This window comes from Dendrobium catenatum, unplaced genomic scaffold (assembly GCF_001605985.2).
Source record: "Dendrobium catenatum unplaced genomic scaffold, ASM160598v2 fragScaff_scaffold_665, whole genome shotgun sequence".
Taxonomy (NCBI): domain Eukaryota; kingdom Viridiplantae; phylum Streptophyta; class Magnoliopsida; order Asparagales; family Orchidaceae; genus Dendrobium; species Dendrobium catenatum.
This window is the reverse complement of record NW_021319127.1, coordinates 1,711,435-1,731,438: the sequence shown is the minus strand read 5'-3', so window position 1 is coordinate 1,731,438 and position 20,004 is coordinate 1,711,435. Positions and strand designations below refer to the sequence as shown.

General features: G+C 36.1%; 1 protein-coding gene across 4 annotated transcripts in view; it reads left to right on the top strand.

Annotated features, from left to right (window-relative positions):
• LOC110099514 (syndetin) overlaps positions 1–20,004 on the top strand; it is a 166,962-nt gene that overhangs the window by 37,002 nt on the left and 109,956 nt on the right. For all 4 annotated transcript variants that reach the window (XR_003701058.1, XM_028695658.1, XM_020826695.2 and 1 more), the window contains 3 exons: positions 8,179–8,268; positions 8,403–8,489; positions 8,718–8,801. Coding sequence is in view for 3 of the 4 variants with exons in the window: in XM_028695658.1 (XP_028551491.1) it covers positions 8,179–8,268; positions 8,403–8,489; positions 8,718–8,801 (261 nt within the window). In the remaining variant the exon portion in view is untranslated. The remainder of the gene's footprint in view (positions 1–8,178; positions 8,269–8,402; positions 8,490–8,717; positions 8,802–20,004) is intronic.

Genomic DNA, 20,004 nt, shown 5'->3' with positions numbered 1-20,004 from the left:
CTGGTTTATATTTTTGCTTCGTATTTGATGTTCCAGCTTGAGCGGCATCGACCAGCCACGAAGCGCACAGATGATCCAGTTAATTACCGGCGTCCGTTCTGGGGACTAACGTCCGGGAGGGCGGCGGAAGCATGCGGAGAGTCGGTTGGCCCGGCCTTGTGAGCGGTGAGGACACCGGGCATATTTCGCACTGCACTTTCTAGACGAGGCCGCCGGTGAATACGAGAAACTCCCCTCCTGTAACCGGACAATAAAAGTCTTTTGATGGGGATGGAGGGTTGATTTTTTAGGTGGGCTGTGAAACACACGTTTGGCTTTAGGGAAAAAAATCCAATAATTGGAACGGACATGGTTCAGTTTTCACAAGCAAATAAGAAGCTTCGGGGTGGCGCTAAAATACCCATCTTAAAAATTAGCATTGATAAAAAGTAGGTGAAGTAGAAAATGAGAGATTATGAGATTAAAATTTTATTTGCTTTGTTCTCTGTAAAACATGAAAGCTGTAAATTAATAGATAATGAACTAATTTCCCAAGAAATAAATACAATTTTGGAAAAAATCAATCATTAATTGAAAACAGCAATCTAAGCACACAATAGAAAATTGAATGCTTCCTTCCATCTATTGTTGGATTGCTGTAGATAGAACGTATTGCTTCATACGAAATTATTGAATGCTATATATGAAAGGTGGTGTCGTGAATTGCTAGGTTTATCGAAGTTAGAAAAGTTCTAGCCACAGAATTTATAATAATTTTAATAGGCACAGAGAGGATTTGGTTTCAGAGTGCTCAAGTTGAGGGAACATGGATGTAGTTTTAACCTTGGAAGAAGGGCAAATTGATTGTCTTTAGGAGATCAAATCATTAAAATATATAGTATCACAATCGGCCAGAGGGGAGTTGCAGAAACTGCTAGCCGAATTCTTGCAAACAATAGAAAATTTGATTCATTCAATTCAGATTTTAAAAGTCTAAGCGGGCAATACAAAGCACAAGGTCCTTTTCCCTTCAATCCGTAAAGTGCACAAGAGGGAAATTGCTTCTTTAATTAGAGCATTCATAAGTTGTGTATATAATATACACATTTATTATGTGATACAGATAATTATTTAATCAATTTAAACTTAAACTGTCAAGGAGAAAAAATTTTAGCAAATAATGAAAGTGACGTAAGAAATCACTTGAAAATTAAAGATTATATTTCGAGATTGAATGGCTAACTAGAGATTTGAATGACTCGATGACTTATAGGATGCAAATGAGAAACAGGAGTGATATGCCTATTTTATTTTTTTTTTATGTTGCTGAAGCAATACGAATTAAATAATGATTTTTGCTGCTGAAACAGGAGCTTGAGCGCATAATGCTATGATTATGAAGTCGGTGTGAAATTGGCTAACAACTCACGTGCTTTTGTTATGAGCTTGTATTTTATAGGAAAGCTATACGTAGGGTAGTACTTTGCTTATCTTTGTTCTCCAAAAAGCATAGATTTAAGAATGCCACTCCATCTAAATCCTTTTTATAAATCTAATAACTAAACAGCCAAAAAGAATCAACCTTTAAGATTATTTTCTTAAATAAAACAAATGTTAGATGAGTTAGAAAAAACATGCAAAAGAATGTTCAAGTCTATGTTATTCTGCCATCCCCCCCTTCTTTAGTGCAAGTGGAGCTTCTGATCCAAATATATTTGCCTACTTATAAGTTAAGAGCAATTGATTTGGTAGCCAATCAGCCGCATCCTATGTGCATTGGCATTGATTTACTGTTGCTTCTTGTTCGTCATGGTAGGCGAATTAATCTTGTACCCATCTTTTCAACTAACTAAAAAACTAAAACATATTTGGCACATGAATTATAGGATTTATTTGAGAAGAAAAAGTATAATGCATATGCAATATAGGGGTAAGAAGAAGTTTAAAGAGAAAGCTACTAATAGTTGCAGTTCATGTGATTTTTTGCCAAAAAGGAGGTGGTTTTGTTAAGATGAGAAGGGAACCAAAAAAAGTGGTGAAGATTGTGGAAATCTGATGGAATCAAAAATTATTGGTAACTTAAGAGGAACTGAACATTATTTATAAGAAATTACGGCTTGAAAAAATTATGCAATTTTAAAACACACAATTCAATTGATGTTTCATCTAAGATTATGACATCCAATTAAATGGCCTAGCTACACCTCACAAATATTCTCTTCATAAATCCTCTAGCAATTGTAGAGCTTCATGTGAGTTGTGAACGTGTTAGGCAGTTGGGTAGGGGGGCATTTCTATTTCTCTACTCTCCTGGCTATGATGCACGCGACACGGACACGACGACACGGACACGACACGAACACGAACACAAACATTTTTAAAAATATAGGACAAGGTGCGGCGCGGACACAACATAAATTTTTTTTAATATATATATAGAAATTAATGTATACATATAATTAAACAATGGCAAGCAATAATAAATCAAAAGCAATGATAACTTGTTTTAGCTATAACATAAAGATGTTTAGTACAAATGTCTATTACAACAACAAATATAAGCAAAAAATTATTTAGTTACAACATAAAATTCAACTACCAATAGTGGAAATGATAGAAATCTAAGATTCAAAGGTTGGTCTTTGGCCTTCAATATCAATCATCATTGAATAATCTATGTAGGTAAATAATTGCCCATTTGAATGACACAGTCCCCTCTTCAAATAAGTTTTTCCTAACCTTATAACATAAATCTATAAATGGCTTCATAAGTTTTCTACAGATGGTTCTTTGACAACTCCACCAAGACTAGACTCAATTTTGCTTTTAACTTCACTGTAAATAAAATAAAGAACTTATAAAATATTTGGTCAAAACAAGTTAAATAAATAAAGAATATTACATCATTGTGTTATGCCCGGGGTTCCAAGGAGCGCTTCCTCCTGGCGAGGTTCGACCTGAAAATGCGCAGCAAAAGCGCAATAAAGCGCATTGAGCGTAGTTGAAGCGCAGTAAAAACACAGTGAAAAAGCGCATTGAAAGCGAACATTGAAACGCATTAAATGAAACCGACGAATATGCAAAATAGGGGATTATTTAAATTTTATTTATACAAAGTCGGACACGCGTGTCGGTTTAAGATTTTTCCATTTTTTTTTAAAATGGGACATCGGTAATGATGTGTCCGACACGTGTCCTCGGTGTCGGACGTGTCTCCATGTCCGACACTGCATACCCTCTTTAAAGGAAGTGTCGATCATAGACTCTCCTTTATAGCTACTTTCAATAAATTGGAAGAATAATTGGGCATCTTCGGTATTATGAAGAATATTTTTAATCAATTTTCATTATTTATTGAGCATTGGTGATGTAAATTATGAAGAAAAGTAACCTCTATAATTATTAGCAATAAAATTATGAGAAAAGTGGAACATTCCTTTTAGACTTACGGGTGTGTGGACCTTTCCCTTTAATCATTCCTGCATATTATGTTAACAAACCAACAAAACAACAACACAACAACAGACATTCAAGTCTTTTATCCCTCACTGTGGGGTGGCTACATGAAGTTGTTATGCTTAAGAAGTCAAATTCTCAATTTAAATCTAATAAGGGAGGTCATTCTAATATTTTTCTAACCAAGTTTTTTAGGTTCTATATCTCTATCTTTCCTTAACATAAGCAATCTAAATCATCTACTTCAATAATCGGGTTTCTATCGGAAGGCCGTCGTTTTATGTTGACCACCATCTAAGACGATCTCTCTAATCTTATCCTCCCTAAGAGCTATCTCCAACTCTTTTTCAAATGTAATATGTTTTTTTTTTAATCATGTCTCTAAGACGTAATAACCATACATATACTAAGCACCTCATCTTTGCAACATTACTTAATATTTTGCTCTTCTCTTTTAATGACAACATTCTACCCCAATAAAGCATTGCACGGTTTCACCATCACTTATAGAATTTTCCCTAATTAGGGGGATTTCTTTCCACACAACAAGCTTTATATATTATTCCTCCACTTCAACCATCTAGTTTGAAATTTACTGTTGACTCCATGAACAATGAAAAAAAAAAAAAATCATACCTCTTCGCAAATCCCGCCGAGGCCCTCCAAATCCTGCATAATCCTAGTGCATTCGGCGCCGCTCGGTCATCTCCAGGCTATTCTCGCACTTGCGCGATCGTCGTCTTATTTCTCGTCGTTAAAAGGAACAAAACATGAAGCTTGGGTCGGTTGGTTTTTTCTCAGCTTCTTCTCGCGAAATCACGAGCTCCTCTCCGACTCCCTCTCGTCTCTGGGTCCGGATTCCATCATCACGACCAAGCAAACACCCTCGATCCGAACGCCTCCAACCAAAATCCTGTTCGGCTCCTCTCACACGACCCCTTCCTATCTCTCCGTCAGCACGTCCCTTCCTATCGATCGGAATTCCGACATTCCTGATCGGAAGCAAGAGCAGAGCTCGTTCTGTGATCGCTTCTCAGCCTCCTCTGTGGCCGATCGACTGTCGGCTCCATCGTCGACCTTCCTTCCTGTCGGATCGAAAGTTTCGACATTCTGATCGTAGACCTGTCAATTCGGTACGGGTCGAACCGACCGACTCGTAACTGCCTAGCTGTTAATTCGGGTTCGGGTCATACCGACCCGTTTTATAAAAGAGTTTGTTTTCGAAAACCGAACCAGACTCCGGCTTCGGGTTTCGCTCAACCCGACCCCTTCGGGTTCGGGTACCCGACCCGACGACGCCGTTTAGGGTTTGGTACGAAGTCGAGCGATGCATCGGGTCAGCTCGTCAGCGGTGCAGCGGCGGCGGCGTGCGCGAAGAGCGGTGCGGTCAGCGAACGCGTGCGTGAGCGTTCCGGTGCCGCAGCGACGCGACAGCGCAGCGAGCGCAGGCGGTGCTCCGAGCACGCAGCACGCAGCGCGACGACGCGGGGGCGGCGACGAGCCCACTAGTGGGTTTGGTTGGGTCTTTTGCTTGTTTTAAGTAAGGAATAGAGGGAGATTTCTAGGGTTATGCAAGATTTGAGTTTTCTCTTAGCCTCCTTAGTTTCTTTCTCTTGTTTTTTCTAGGGTTTGTAGTGGGAGATCTTGTCCTTCTCGAAGTGGACAAATTGTATCTTGTTTCTCTTGGATTTTGAATGCAAATGTTCTTGTTCTTCCTCTCATCTCTCTTGTGTTGATTTTTTCTTGGATTTGGAGGAGAAATTTCATCTTGAAGGAAAATTAGGGCAAACCCTAATTTGTGAAACCTAAGGCGTATCAGAGTCCTCATTCTTTGATGACTTAGAGGAATTACAAATGAAAGAGGATACATACTCCTTATGTGGTACTTTTGAGTTAGACAATTGAGATGCCTCAAAAAACGACTTTCATTTTAGCTCTGTTGTTTTGTTTTACCCAACATAACAATTTAAAGTCATTAATTGTCGGGGATGTTGGCCTCCATCTATTGCACTTTGCGGTGTTAGACAAAGTTTTGGGTGCTCCATTTTGAGACAATCATTTGTCATTCTAGTCCTATGTATTTTGGTACAAGAAAAGGATGCTTTACATCATGTCTTCTTTATTGTGAAGAGTAGATCTAATAACATTGTAGAATTTATAAATGGGTCACTAAAAGGGCCAGTGATTGTTAAATTGATTTCAGGTTTACAAGCCCTCCTTTTTGTATGGTCATGGTAGTTGAAAGTTTTGAGAAAATTGAGGCCCTCTTAGGACCAACCTAATAGTAGCAACATTGTTACCCTTGATTTATTGGGGATAATCACCTTAGGGTTCCTCCCCTGGTTGATGTGCCTAAGTTGTTAATTTAGTAGTTGTTTTGATAGGAGCCTCCTTGATTTGTGTAGCTTCAATAGCTTGGGTGGTGGTGGGAACATGCCTCTTTGCCTCAGAGATAGTGCTAAACTAAATGGTAACACTTGATGCCACATGATTGTTTGTGTTTAGTTAACAAAATCAAAGAGCAACTATCACTATTATGGACTGAACATTCATTATATTTAAAATTACATTGGCACAAACAATTTGAGGCTCAAGAAATCAAAGATGAAGATAGAAATTCTCCGAAATAAGTAGTTAAAAATTAGTTTATTTAGGAGAAACCACCCCAACCTGGTGCCTCCTCGATGTCATAAAAACATGGGTGTAGTTTCTTTTTTTTTGTTTTGTTTTTGAGGTAGATTAAGTTTATTTAAGTTAAATCTCTCCTAATGAGGATGCTTAGTTTATTTAAATTTTGGGTAATGATTTCTTATTGTTATAAACCCCGATGGTTATTTATCCCTCTTGGTCATGAGAGAACCCTTTAAATTAAAGAGGTTGCTAAGCTCAATTTAGATAAAATATTACTAAAATTTAATTCTGTAGAGAATGGCTAGGACGTAGACTTGATCCAGATTCAAATGTTCCATTTTCATAGGTTTATTATTGGATCCAATGTAACAACATTAGAGGGCTTTGAGCCTTAATATGTGGAGCTTGATTAACAACCATAGTTTGCCTTTTTTTAGATATCTTAAGAAGATCTATGTATATTTATGTGTCAAAAATGTGCTTTGTAGGTTGGCATCAACTCATTCAAAACAGATGGCTGATTGTATCTATTTTCATTAAATAGTTCATGGGCACATTGCTTGGACACTTTTAGTTTAAAGGCACTGGTTATAACTGGTAGGAGTCTAGAGGTATGACATGGCTACTAGTTGCCCATGAGTCTTGGTTTAGCTCGAAGAAGCTTATTTAAGACACATGTGGTTTTGTTATTGGTTTGATTTTTGATTCATGGATTAGTTATCATGGGAACTGGCTCGAGTTTAGTTTGAGTCCTACTTCCGTGGGAAGGCCCGATGATTATACATGATTTGTTTTTATTTATTTATTTATTTTTATTTTTTGTTTTGATGGGTTTGTTTTGTTTGAATCGATTGAGATTTATTAGGTTTTCTTATATTTATTTGAAGACCCATAAGTGAGACTTACAATATTGAGCATTGGGAAAGAGCAGTAATTGATCTTACAACTACATGACATACCATTTAATTGAGTTGGTTCGATAAACTTAGTGGCTTTGTACAGGATCAGTTAATTAAGGTTAGGCTTATATCCATTGGATGTCTTATAGGTGGAACTTATAACATTGATGAGGATAAAGCTCAAGATTTCTCATTTGGATTCTTGACATGCTTATGGTGTTTTGAGTTAGTTTGACTCCAATATTAAGATTTATCGCTTTATTTGTGAGTTGCTTAGGGGATGGAGGTTTATGAGCTTTTGGCCTTTGTGCGGTCGGCATGTCGGACTTGCCTGTTATATTGGATTTGGCCCAACAATGGATCTTATGATCTCACCCTATAAAGAAAATGACCTATTTAATGGAATTTGATTTTTCTTGTAGTTTTTAAAATGCATATGGAGAGGCTTGCTAGGACTTTGAGTCAACCATGTCTAACTTGGGTTTTCAACTTATTTGCCTGATCGGCTTGGTTAATATTATATGCGGTTGAGGGATTATTAATGCTCTTTGCATGTATTGGTGTATTTGACATAGGTATCAATCATAGTTAATATGTGGAGCCCACGTTGTGATTGACAAGTGTTGAAGGAAGGTGAAGGCGAGCAATAGCTTTAGCTACTAGTGCTTCGTAGCATTACAATAAGGAGCAGATGGCTTATCAGGCTAGATCTATACAGATCTGGCCTATTAAATTTGTTCCATTAGTTTAATAAAAAACGATTAATCAAGCCTAAATTTAAAAACTAAGACTAATTATGCTAATCAGACCCTTAATTAATCAAGTTAACTTGATTAGGCTTGATTTCATAGACAAATCCTTGACTAACCCTAGGGCTACTTAATCGTGACTAGTTAACTCTAATTTAATTGTAAGCAATATTCACATGAATCCTGTTATTTTTTAGCATGTTCACATGAATCCTGTTATTTTTCAGCATGTCCTTGGCAGAATTGCTGATCCCACTTCTTTTGTTGTTGTACTTAGCCTACTGTCAAACTAATTAAAGTATATTTTATGTTGCCCACAGTACAAGTTTAATTATGAAGAAATCTTGTTTTAGCATATAAATGTCTCATTGATTTAATTTGTGGGAATCAGGGGTGAGAGTTTTACTATTTCGTAGATACATGGGGATTTGGAAAGTTTATCTTGCGGTGATACATATTTGCAGGAAATGCTTCCAATTCTTGCTGAACTTCACCGTGCGTTAGATATGCAATTGGAATTGGAAGGTCTAGTTAAGGAGGGAAACTTTTTCCAGGTCTTTTCTATACCACACGTTTTCTAATGATATTTCTTAAATTTCTACTGTTATTTATTAGGTTTACTCGTCCCCTTTGAATGAGCTTCGTACTGTTTTGTACAATTTGCAAATCTTTGTGCTTTTATGTCCAGGCATTTGCTTTATTACCTGAATATTTACAACTTTTGGATGGCTATTTAGAGCTTTCTGCTATTAAAGAAATGAGTAGTGGGATCGAGGTGAGTTCTTTTATGACTTTTTTAATAAGAAAGAATTTTTCTATTCAAATAGGATTGGATTTAAGATTTGTTAATCCTTCTTGCCTAATGTTTGTCAAATCTTTTATATTCCCATCTTTCGGAAATTGGCAGACTAAATTTATGCAATATTTTGTTTTCTGTTTCTATACTAAATTTCAAACTTCTTATTCTCTGTTTTCTTCAATTTTTTTTTTGTTTATTAACCAGGCTTGGTTTGAACGGACGCTTCAGAAGTTAGATAAACTTTTATTAGGTGTTTGCCGAACTTTTAGAGAAGAGAGCTATGCAACTGTCAGTATTCCTATTTTTTGCAAGTGCAGTTCGTCTGTTTTTCTTTTGATCATTACTGTTGTTAAACCTTGTATTGCTAAATATGTGATATTGATGATCTGAAGCCTTAATTACGGCTGTTTTCTTGTAGCTTTTGACTTATTTTCTAAATCTTCTGAAAATTTCATCTTAATTGTTCCTTTAGACAAGACTTTCAAATTTATTTTGTTGTAGAGAAATTTATTATATCTTGATGTATGTTCTATAGTTTGATTTTTTTGGATGACATTGTTAATATCTTTATGTGTTGATAGTATATGCTGGAAAACTACTGTGTTACCTTGTCAACTTTTTCTTTACCTTATATTGTTAATTTTCGTTATCTTGATATCCAAATTTGATTGGATACATTTTTTGAGATTAGACTGGGTGCAATTATTAGACTGATTCAATCTGATGGAGCCGGTCGGAAAACTAATTTGGTTGCTTTTATCAAGTTATAAATGTACCATTAGGCATAATTGGCTAGCTTGGATTGTGTTTATATTGTTTTTAGTCCGTGCATACTTGATAACAAAAGACTTATTTTAAAAAAAAATGGAATATACTAAGAATATCAACTTTAAAAGTTTTAAATTGTGGGCTTTGAAATTTTGTGCTTGGCTTGTCTAAGTGTTTTGGTCCAAGTAGAAGAAAGATTTGATTGCAGATAAGTTATCATCTAAGTATTTACCCTCATTTTGCGAGGTTTAATCTCATTTAAGATTTCTCATTAGAGCGATATTGCATGGTTAACTGGCGTTCTTGGTGATCAGGAGAACTTTTGATTGAGGCTAACCATTAAGTGCTTAGCATATAATTGTAACAATTTTGGTTTATGATTGAAAAGGGAAAATTTATCGCTATTAGCTTAAATTAGATAGTTGGAGAATGATGACCTACCCGAACAAAATTTAATGGCTCTATCTTTCTAGATAGTCATGAACCTCGGCTTAATAAAAAAAGTAGTTGATCTAACTTGACCTTACAATTATCATCAACAACTATGGTCACGCCAGCAAAAGGGATCTTGTAGACGTAGGGTGGATGTTTGCTTAAGAGAATAATTTCAAGTTGACCTTAGTTAATAGTTTTATGACTCGGCCTGGAGACTCAAATTAACGAGGTAAGAATAAATATTTAAACTTTCTGTTCACCAACATTACTATCTACAAATTATTTCTAAAAGATATATCAAAAGAACCATTAAAACTTCAGATATATTTTAAAGAAAATTATTATAACTATTTCAAATAACTACCTCTTTCCGGGTGTTATGTCTATGGTACTTATTTTCTCCTCTTTCACCCATTTAAATATCTTCGGATGTCACTTGTGCATATTTGTTCAATGCAGCTCGGGGGACTTTTTGACTCTTTCAACTATTTCATGAGAATGCCATTTTTTTCTTTTTTTATGTGAGTACTTTGGATTACAAATTTTTGAACACCAGCCCCTTATCTTTTCAAGAAGAGTGAAATTTCCAATTCTATATCTACTCAGAAAGGAAAATTGAGTAGGATCTATCACAATATATATGTTCAAGGAAAATAAAAAGGGAAGAGCTCGAAGTTACGTATGAATGATTGAAGGGTCAATCTTTCTCTCTGATTACAAACCTCTAAATTTGAGGTGGAACTTTGCTATGATACTTGATGACATGCGTAGGCCGTATCTGAACTCTTTCAATTAGTTGATAAAGTCATTCATTATTTGATGAGGACATCAGGCCATGGAAAGTTTACCAGAGGCGGGGCCAACGGTCTACTACCACGATTGCGCCGATTTATTTTGAGTTATTTTATGTATTTTGATTTATTTATGTACTTTTCCATTTATGCCCTCACTTGAGGGATTAGTTATTTGTAAGCCCTAGGGGCAATGTTGTCTTTTGTCTTTTCCTTCATGTATTGGACTATTTAAGTCACTCTTCTTGGGAGAGGACTAATGATGATAATGAAAGAAAATTCCTGCATATTGGGAGCGAGTTATGAAGCATAGGTTGCGGCGTGATACTAATGTTTCTCAAAATCAATTTGGATTCATGCCGGGTAGGTCGACTATGGAAGCCATACATTTATTAAGAGGTTTGATGGAGAAATATAGAGAAAATAAGGAGGATCTACATATGATATTTATTGATTTAGAAAAAGCATATGATAAAGTTCCAAGAGAAGTGCTATGGAGAGTTCTTGAAAAGAAAGGAGTCAATAATGCTTATATTCAAATCATTAAAGATATGTATGCAGGAGCTTTTACTTTTGTTCAAACACAAGGTGGATTGACCAAGTATTTCCCTATTTCGGTTGGGTTACATCAAGGATAAGCCTTAAGCCCATATCTTTTTGCTTTAGTCATGGATGTTCTCACTAGACATTTGCAAGAGGATGTACCTTGGTGTATGCTTTTAGCTGATGATATTCTTCTTGTTGATAAGACTAGAGAGGGAGTTGAAGGTAAACTTTAATTATGGAGGTCAACCTTAGAGTCTAAAGGTTTTCGCTTGAGTAGATCTGAAACGGAATATATGGAGTGTAATTTTAGTAGTAATTGACCTAGTGAGGGGATTGTGAGTTTGGGCGATCAAGTCATTAATAAGAGTACACGTTTTAGATATCTTGGATCTATTGTTCAGAGTGATGGTGGTGAAATAGATGGGGATATTATCAGCAGAATTCAAGTTGGATGGTTGAAGTGGAGGAATGCATCGAGCTTGTTATGTGATAGAAATGTACCCCTCAAACTTAAGGGAAAATTCTATAAGATGGTAGTGAGGCCTGCAATGCTTTATGGTACCGAATGTTGGCCTTTAAAAGAGAAGCATAATACTAAGTTAAGTGTGGCAGAGATGAGGATGCTCAGGTGGATGAGTGGCTTTACCCTTAGAGATAGGATACGAAATGAGCATATACGTGAAAAGGTTGGAGTAGCTCTAGTAGAAGATAAGATTAGAGAAAGTCGCCTTAGATGGTTTGGTCACATAAAACGGTGGCCTTGCGATGACCCGGTTAGGAGAGTAGAGGTATTAGATTTGACTTATGTTAAGTAAAGTAGGGGTAGACCTAAAAAGTCTTGGTTAGAAAATATTAGGAATGACCTTTCTTTATTAGATTTAAACGAGAATTTGAGTTTTAATAGGACACAATGGAGAAAAAGGATTCATGTAGCCGACCCCACGTAGTGGGATAAAGGCTTGATGTTGTTGTTGTAGTATTGTTCTCTTGATGTGAGAGTTTTGAGAGCTTTGGAGAAATCCTAGGAGAGGGAAAACGGATCATCCACCAACCTTGGAAGCGTCCAGGTTCGTGATTCTCGCTTCCCTTATTTCTTCTTTTGTCACTCATCCCCTTCCTTTCCGCCGGCCTTAGCCCTCCCATCCACAAGCCGCCGGCTCTTCCCCTCCTCCCTCCCCTCTTGGCCAACACCCCACCTTGCCTCTCTCCACCGCCGGCCTAGTCCTTTCCCAAAGCCATCGGCCAATCCCAACTACCCCCTTCTTTCCCTAGAGCCACCCTCCTCCACCACCTCAAGCCACCGGACCCTCCACCCAAAACCAATCGACTGGTTGCCAAATCTCCATTTAAAACTCCCATTAATACTTTTCATAATTGGCCCCTTGCATTTTGGAAAGAATTTGAATTCAAATTCAAAATAATTTGAATTTCAAAAGCCTTCTAATGAAGTCTAATTCCTTCAGGAAAGAAACCCAATCACACCAAATCTGAGATTAAATCTCAGATTTAATTCTCAATTGCAATTAATGCCATGGTCCACATTCATTGAATGTGGATGCAATCTCCCCATCCTCTCTCTCCCAAGGCCGGCCCTTTCCCCCCTCTCTCTCACCACATTAAATCACTTCCCACTAATTACTCCAATCAACCTCTCAATTAGGAATAACTTTTCCTTGCCCTCTCAATACTTTGAAGTCAAATTACAAACCCGAGCTCATTCCTAATTAAATCTGAAATTTATTTTCAGGTTTAATAAAACCCGTAGCAGCCCTAGCCGCCCCTTTCAGAAGCCTTTTCCTCAAGACTTCTTCACGTGGGAATTTTCCTAACTGCTGTCCAAGGATTACAACAAGTCAACCTTGCTGTCCTGCATCTCCGAGAGGTCTTCCTTGCTGTCCAGAATTCCCTAACTCAGCGAAACTGTTGTCCAGATTGGTTCCCACCTGCTGTCAGCCCAATTCAAGTGCTGTCCAGAAACGCCAGCTGTCCACCTTGCTGTCCAACTGCTGGGAGAAATCTCCACTTGCTGCCTGAAGTTTTCGGGACATAGAAGTGTGCTGTCCAAAGGTTCCTGCAGCCACCAACTGCTGTCCAAGCTTGCGGGAAGGTTTAATCTTGGCAAATGTGAACTCTTTCTTTCTCTCATACCTTCTTCGTTGATCCTTACTTGTGGTTTTGATTAATTCATGTAAAATCTTGCAATGCTCCGCTAAAGCTTAGTGTTTATGAGACTTGTGTGAGAGATCTTTCATAGCACTGCTCTTATTGTTAGATTAGAGATTTCTTGTTGAAACTTATCTCGTATGCAACGTCAAAAGTAATTGGTTGTTTTGTGATTTTTACTTTTCGCAAGTAACTTGGCCTAAACTTGTGTTTACCACTCTTTGTGTTTTATTTTATTTTTTAAATCATCATAAAGATTTAATTAATTTGCTCTTAATCATTAAGCGTGCAAAATTCTTATCTAAATCGTAATTTCATATATGTCCTGCATCATTACTACATATTTTCATCGAAGTTCTCACCTATGTTTTTTATCAAATTATTGGTTCGAAAATGGGATATCTGCCAGGCTCGAAAGTGTTTTCAATAAGAATTGAACCACTATCTTGAAGTTGTTATAGCTGTTAAATAAAATGGGGAACTAGTTGTATGTAGGATATGGTGCACCATTTTTCACTTTGGCTTGAAGAGTCTATGACCTGACTTGAAAATTGGCTATTAAAAATTATTTTATATTTAAGTATATTAATCGCACTAGTTATTGGATCGATGAACATTTTTTTATTTATTTAATTGATAAGTTCAACTTATAGTGTATTATGTATCTTATGACATGGTTAGAGAGTGACGTAGGGCTGATCCCATTGTTCTGATTCAACTAGACCAGTTCTTTTTTTTATTATTGGTTTAATTTCTATTTCTTTATTTCTTTTGTCTCTCTGTTTGACCTTTTGGTGGCTTTTCTCTATAAATAGCACCTACCCTTCTATTATAGGAGTTTTTTGAGGAGTTAAGAAAGAATTCAGAAATCTGTCTAAGGTTTCTCTTTTTTCTGTATCCTGGCTGAGTCAGGTGGTGGTCTTCACCCTCTTCAACTTGAATTCTCATCTCTTCTCTTTTCCCTCACCTTAAGAAGTGTACAGTTTGCTGTCCAACATCTACAGCAGCCAAAATGTGGCTGTCAAGTTACTTTCCAACCATTTCCAAACCGTAGAAGTGCAGTTCACTCATTCCCAGGTTGCCACCATGATTTGTCCTTCTTGCATATTGCAAAAACTGCAGTTCATATGCCTCCAACCGTGAGGTTGTAATGCAGCATTTCACTGCCAATTCTAGCGAAGAGAAGAACTGCCCATTTGCTGCTATAGGCGAGAATCTCAATGACCTCAAGATTTCTGAAATAAAATAGACATTTTAGATTTTGAAAGAAAATTGGACTCGGATGAATTTCTTAATTAGCTACACGCTGTGGAAAGAATTCTTGAATATAAGAGGTACCACTTGATCGCATTGTAAAATTGGCAGCAATCAATTTAAAAGTTAACACATCTTTTGTGGTATGAGATTTTAAAAAGATTAAGACAAGAAGGGAAAACCAAGATCCATTCTTGGGACAAAATGAAGAAAGATATGCAGCTAAAATTCTTGCCGATTCATTATCAGCATGACATATTTTTTGTCTACACCATCTTCAAAAACATGAACTCTCGGTGGAGAGTTACCCCTCTAAATTCGAATAGCTAATGCTGATGTACAACTTGGTGGAACCCAAAGAAACATTGTAGCTCGATTACTTAGAGGTTTAAACTCATTCGTTTCCAAAGGTCCAACTGTAACCATATTGGACCATCACAAATGTCATCAACCTCTCTCTCAAGGTAGAAAGCAGGAAAGAATAATGAAAAACAACAACAGCAAGCAAACAAGAACAGGATTAGCTATTCGAATAGTCATTGAGGCTATTGTGAGTGAGCCTACCTCAATACATGATTGACATCCAGTGATTTCATGGGTTGACTTCTTTCTACTGTCATTTCATCAAGAACTTTAACACTGTAGTGGCCTCCTAACAGACACCTCAATGGAGTTGGAATGAAGCCGCACAACATAGTTTCAAACAATTGAAGCAACAATGACCTTTCCCCATGTACTAGCCCTTCTAGATTTCAATTAACTATTTGAAGTTGATTGTGATTCATCAAACTTTGGCATTGGGTCCATTTTAAGTCAGGGTGGCCATCTAGTGGCCTATTTAAGTAAAAAACTTGATGACACATGCTAACAAATATTCTATAGACGACAAGGAATTTTATACTATCGTGCAGGCTTTACAACATTGGAGTCACTATTTGTTAACACAAGAATTCATGTTGTGCTTTGATCATGAAGCTCTCAAATACCTTCATCATCAAAGTAAGTTAAAAGGAAGACATGCCAAGTGGATGGAGTACTTAGCCTCCATCCACTATTTCCTCAAGCACAAATTCGACCTATCTAATCAAGTAGCTAACGTTTTAAGTTGACAACTGGTTTTAATTAACGCCTTGCAACTGAAGATGGTTGGATTTGATACCGTACAAGATCTTTTATGGGATCAACATTTTCATAACATCTGGGAGGCTTGCCAAAAAGGTATGCATAAACTCTTTCCACATTGAACATGGGTATTTTTTTTGGCAACAGATTGTGCATACCTTCTTATTCTTTATACGAGAAAATGATCAAAATGAGCCTAAACTATATTGAAGGATTGTTTTGGTCCCTTAACTGCTTAAAAAGAATCAAAATATTCCCACAATGGGATCATTTTGATTCTTTTTTAAAGTCTTGGGGGATCAAAGTAGTTCTTTAATATAGTTGAAGATTATTTTAGTCTTTCATAAAGAGTCAATAGACCATTTTGCTCATTTTCTCTTCTTAACACGAAGCTATATTATATAAGAGCCATGATGGAGGGTTGTCCAGACATTTTGGGAGGGACAAAACATTGGCCATTTTCCAAGATCGCTTCTATCGGCCCTTGCTTACACATGATGTGGAACAATATGTAAAACGATGACTCTCCTCCAAGCTAGCCAAGACTTGCCAACCGAAGCTCGACCCTTATATGCTTTTACCTTTACCTGATGGACTTTGGATTGATGTTAGTAAGAACTTTGCTATGGGGCTTCCCACGACCCAACACCACTAGGACTCTGTCATGGTCATTGTTGACCAATTTTCAAAGATGGCTTACGTTGTTCCTTGTCGAAAACGTTTGATGCTACAAATATCATCAATCTATATTTTCAAGAAGTCATCCACTTGCGTGGGATCCCCTGAACAATCACATCCGATAGGAATGTCAAGTTCCTCTTCCACTTTTGGAGGACCTAATGGGGAAAACTTGCTAGCAAATTATAGTTCTACTCTTCTGCTCATCCGCAAACAGATAGATACATGGAAGATGTAAATAGGAGTATGGGAAATCTTCTAAGTTTTTTTATTGTTAAGAAGATTCATCTATGGGATTTAATCTTATCCCAAGTGGAATTTTCCTACGATCGTTCCCTTTGTCTGACTATAGTTCACAGTTCTTTTGAGGTGGTCTACGAGAAGAATCTTATCTTGCAAATAAATTTGATTCCACCCATCACACTCGAAGTTTGTCACCGAGACTAAAGTTCATATTCAAGAAATTTAGAAGCTCCATGAAAAAGTGCAGGACCAAATCAAAAGACAATGCAAAACATCAAGCACAAGCTAATAAATCTTGGAAACCTTGCACACTCGAGGAAGGTGATTAGTGTCAAACCTGATGAGCATGCCATGGCTTGGTTCATCAGTGTTTTGTGTTCTGCCAATGTAAACATTATATAACTATTGTATGTTGTTAAATTAGATCTAAGGGTTGAGAGACAACAAATCAATAATAAGAAAATTTCTTCTATCATATGAGAAGACTTTTGTTAAGCTAATAAGGAATCTCATGATGACACACCATGAGTACCCCAAAAATAATCTCACAAACCATTCACAAGCATCAGGAAACAATAACACTAATACTTCAAGTAATAGAAACTTATTGATAAAATATTTAAGTGCTTAGGATTTTGACATATTGCATTAAATTGCCGAAATTGCTCAAATTAGCATGTTATGTCTTTAGTTAAAGTGGCTCCACCTGAGGAAGAAGACGAAATAGAAGAGACGCCTAATAATGATGAGGTGCAATTAATTATTAGTGTATGTGGATGATAAAGAACTTGTAGTTCTAAGGGTTTTGAACAAAGCTGTAGATCCTGAATTTATTTGGATGACAAAACATCTACCGTACTACATGCATCATGCAAGGTAAAGTGTGCAATTTGATTATTGACAGAGGAAGTTGTGAGAAAATTTTATCTAGTTAGATGGTTGAAAAATTAAACCTGCATACTCATTAGTACCCTACACTCTATAAATTATCTTGGCTGCATAAAGGAAATGAGTTAAAAGTATGCAAATGATGTTTAATGCTGTTCTCCAAAGGTAAGAAGGTGCAAAAAGAGGTGTGGTTTGATTGATTCCCATTTATGCTTGCCATTTATTATTAAGAAGATCATGACAACATGATAGGCATATCATCCGTGATGGTTCTAAAAATACTTGAACTATAAAATATGAAGATAGAAAGATGATTTTGATGCCAGTAAAGATGACATTAAGGAAAACAATTGGAACCAATATTATAGCTTCAAAATTTATTTTCTTCAAAGCAATGCAAGATGCTCATTCTACTTATGTCTCATAATTATATAAGGAAATAAAGAAGAGGAGCCTATCTTAGAAAAGTTTTGTTTTTATTGAAACAATTCAACATGTGTTTCCTACAAAGTTACTCCCAAGATTACCTCTCTATCTAGTATAACTAGTACTGTTATTCCCCATCATGCAACCTATCGTATGAGATCTAAGGAGTATGAAGGATTATAAAATCAAATAGAAGACTTCTTGGCTAAAGATATGATTCTTGTTAGCATTAGTCCTTGTTTCTATGTTATTAGTCCCAAGAAAGGTGGCATATGGCATATGTGTACAGATAGTCAAGCCGTTAGTAAGATTACAATAAAATATTGATTTTCAGTTCATTGACTAGATGATTTATTTAATCAATTATTTGGAGTATTTCTTTTTTCCAAAATCAATTTATGAAGTAGGTATCACCAAATATGAATGAAGCTAAATGATGGATAGAAGACTAATTTTAAATGTGAGATGGGTTATAATGTGTAGATGATGATGCATTTTGATTTTTTTAATGCTCCTAGTACTTTTATGTGATTATGACTCAAGTATTGCGAACCTTCTTGGGAAATTTATGGTGGTATACTTTGATGATTTCCTAGTTTGTCATTGTATCGTAAGGATCATTTACACTATTTAAGAAAACTTTTTTAAGTTCTACAATAAGAACATTTATATGTCAATCTTAATAAATGCATATTCTTAGCTACAAAATTAGTATTATGGGGTATGCTATATCTAGTGTTATGATAGAAATGGACCAAGAAAAGATTCTTGCTATTTTAGATTGGCCTAACCCCAATCATTCATAGGCATACAAAGTTTTCCACGACTTGATGTCCTTCTACCAATGTTTTATTTAGAATTTTAGCTTTGTATCTGCTCCTTTGGTAGAAGTTTTTAAGGGAAGTAAATTCATTTGGACGTTGTCAGCCTAATATACTTTCGAAAAGCTTAAACATATTGTTACCAATGTCTTAACCCTTGCCCTTCCTAATTTCAACCACATCTTTGATGTTGATTGTGATGCTTTTAATGTAGGCATTGGTCTCGTGTTAAGTCAGAATGGATATCTAATTGCCTATTTTAGTGAAATCTTGAATGAGGTCCGGCGCAAGTACTTCACTTATTATAAGGAATTTTATTTGTTCGTGCCTTAGAGTCGTTCTCTTCTTCAATGAGTTCATTTTATATTTGGACCACGTAATCCTAAAATACCTTCACACTTAGAATAAGTGTTAGGGAAGACAATGTCATGTGGGTTGAGTTCTTTCATCTTTTAATTATATTTTAAAACAGAAGACTAATATTTATAACAAGGTTGCAGATACTCTTAGTCGAAGTTATACCCTTATTACCATCAAGCCTAAAGTTATAGGTTTGAGGCAATAAAAGATCTTTATCTTGGAGATTTAGATTTTGAGAAGTAGAAGTTTTGTCAAATGGGAGCCCATAAATTTTATCACATTCTAGATGGATATTTATTTTTTCATAATTGAGTTTATATTCCTCATTTTTCTTTGAGAGAAGCTATATTATTTCAATGTCGCTAAGGGGGATTAGAGGGACATTTTTGTCTTGATAAAACCACTGCGCTAATAGAGAAAATTTTTTGTTGGCCATTTATTCAACGTGATTTTGACCGATTCCTTACAAGATGCTGAGTATGCCGTATGGACAAAACTAGGATTAAAAAAATAGGTTTATACACTCCCTTACCATACTTGAGTCACCCTGGGTAGATCAGAGTGGATTTTTTTATTGGACTTCTCAACACCCAACAATTTAAAGATTCTATCATGATAGTCGTGTATTAATTCTTCAAAATGGCTTACTTTATTCCATGTCATAAAGCTCATGATGTTTCATTTATTGTTGATTTATTATTTCAAGAGATTGTTTGTTAACATGGAATTTCAAAATCCATTACGTTAGATAGGAGTGTGCATTTCTGATGCGGACATCCAACCGTCCATGCCAATCCGAGGAGCTGAAGATCGACGACCGAGATCACTTTGTTTTATTTTAGTTTATTAAGTGTATTTTGATTTAATTTTGCAATTTTCCTTTTTTACCCTTTTGTCTTATGTAAGCCCAAGGGGCAAATGTGTCTTTTAATTTCTTTTGAGACCTATATATAGAGGCTCATTCTCTTGTATTTGGTATGATGGAATTATAAAAAA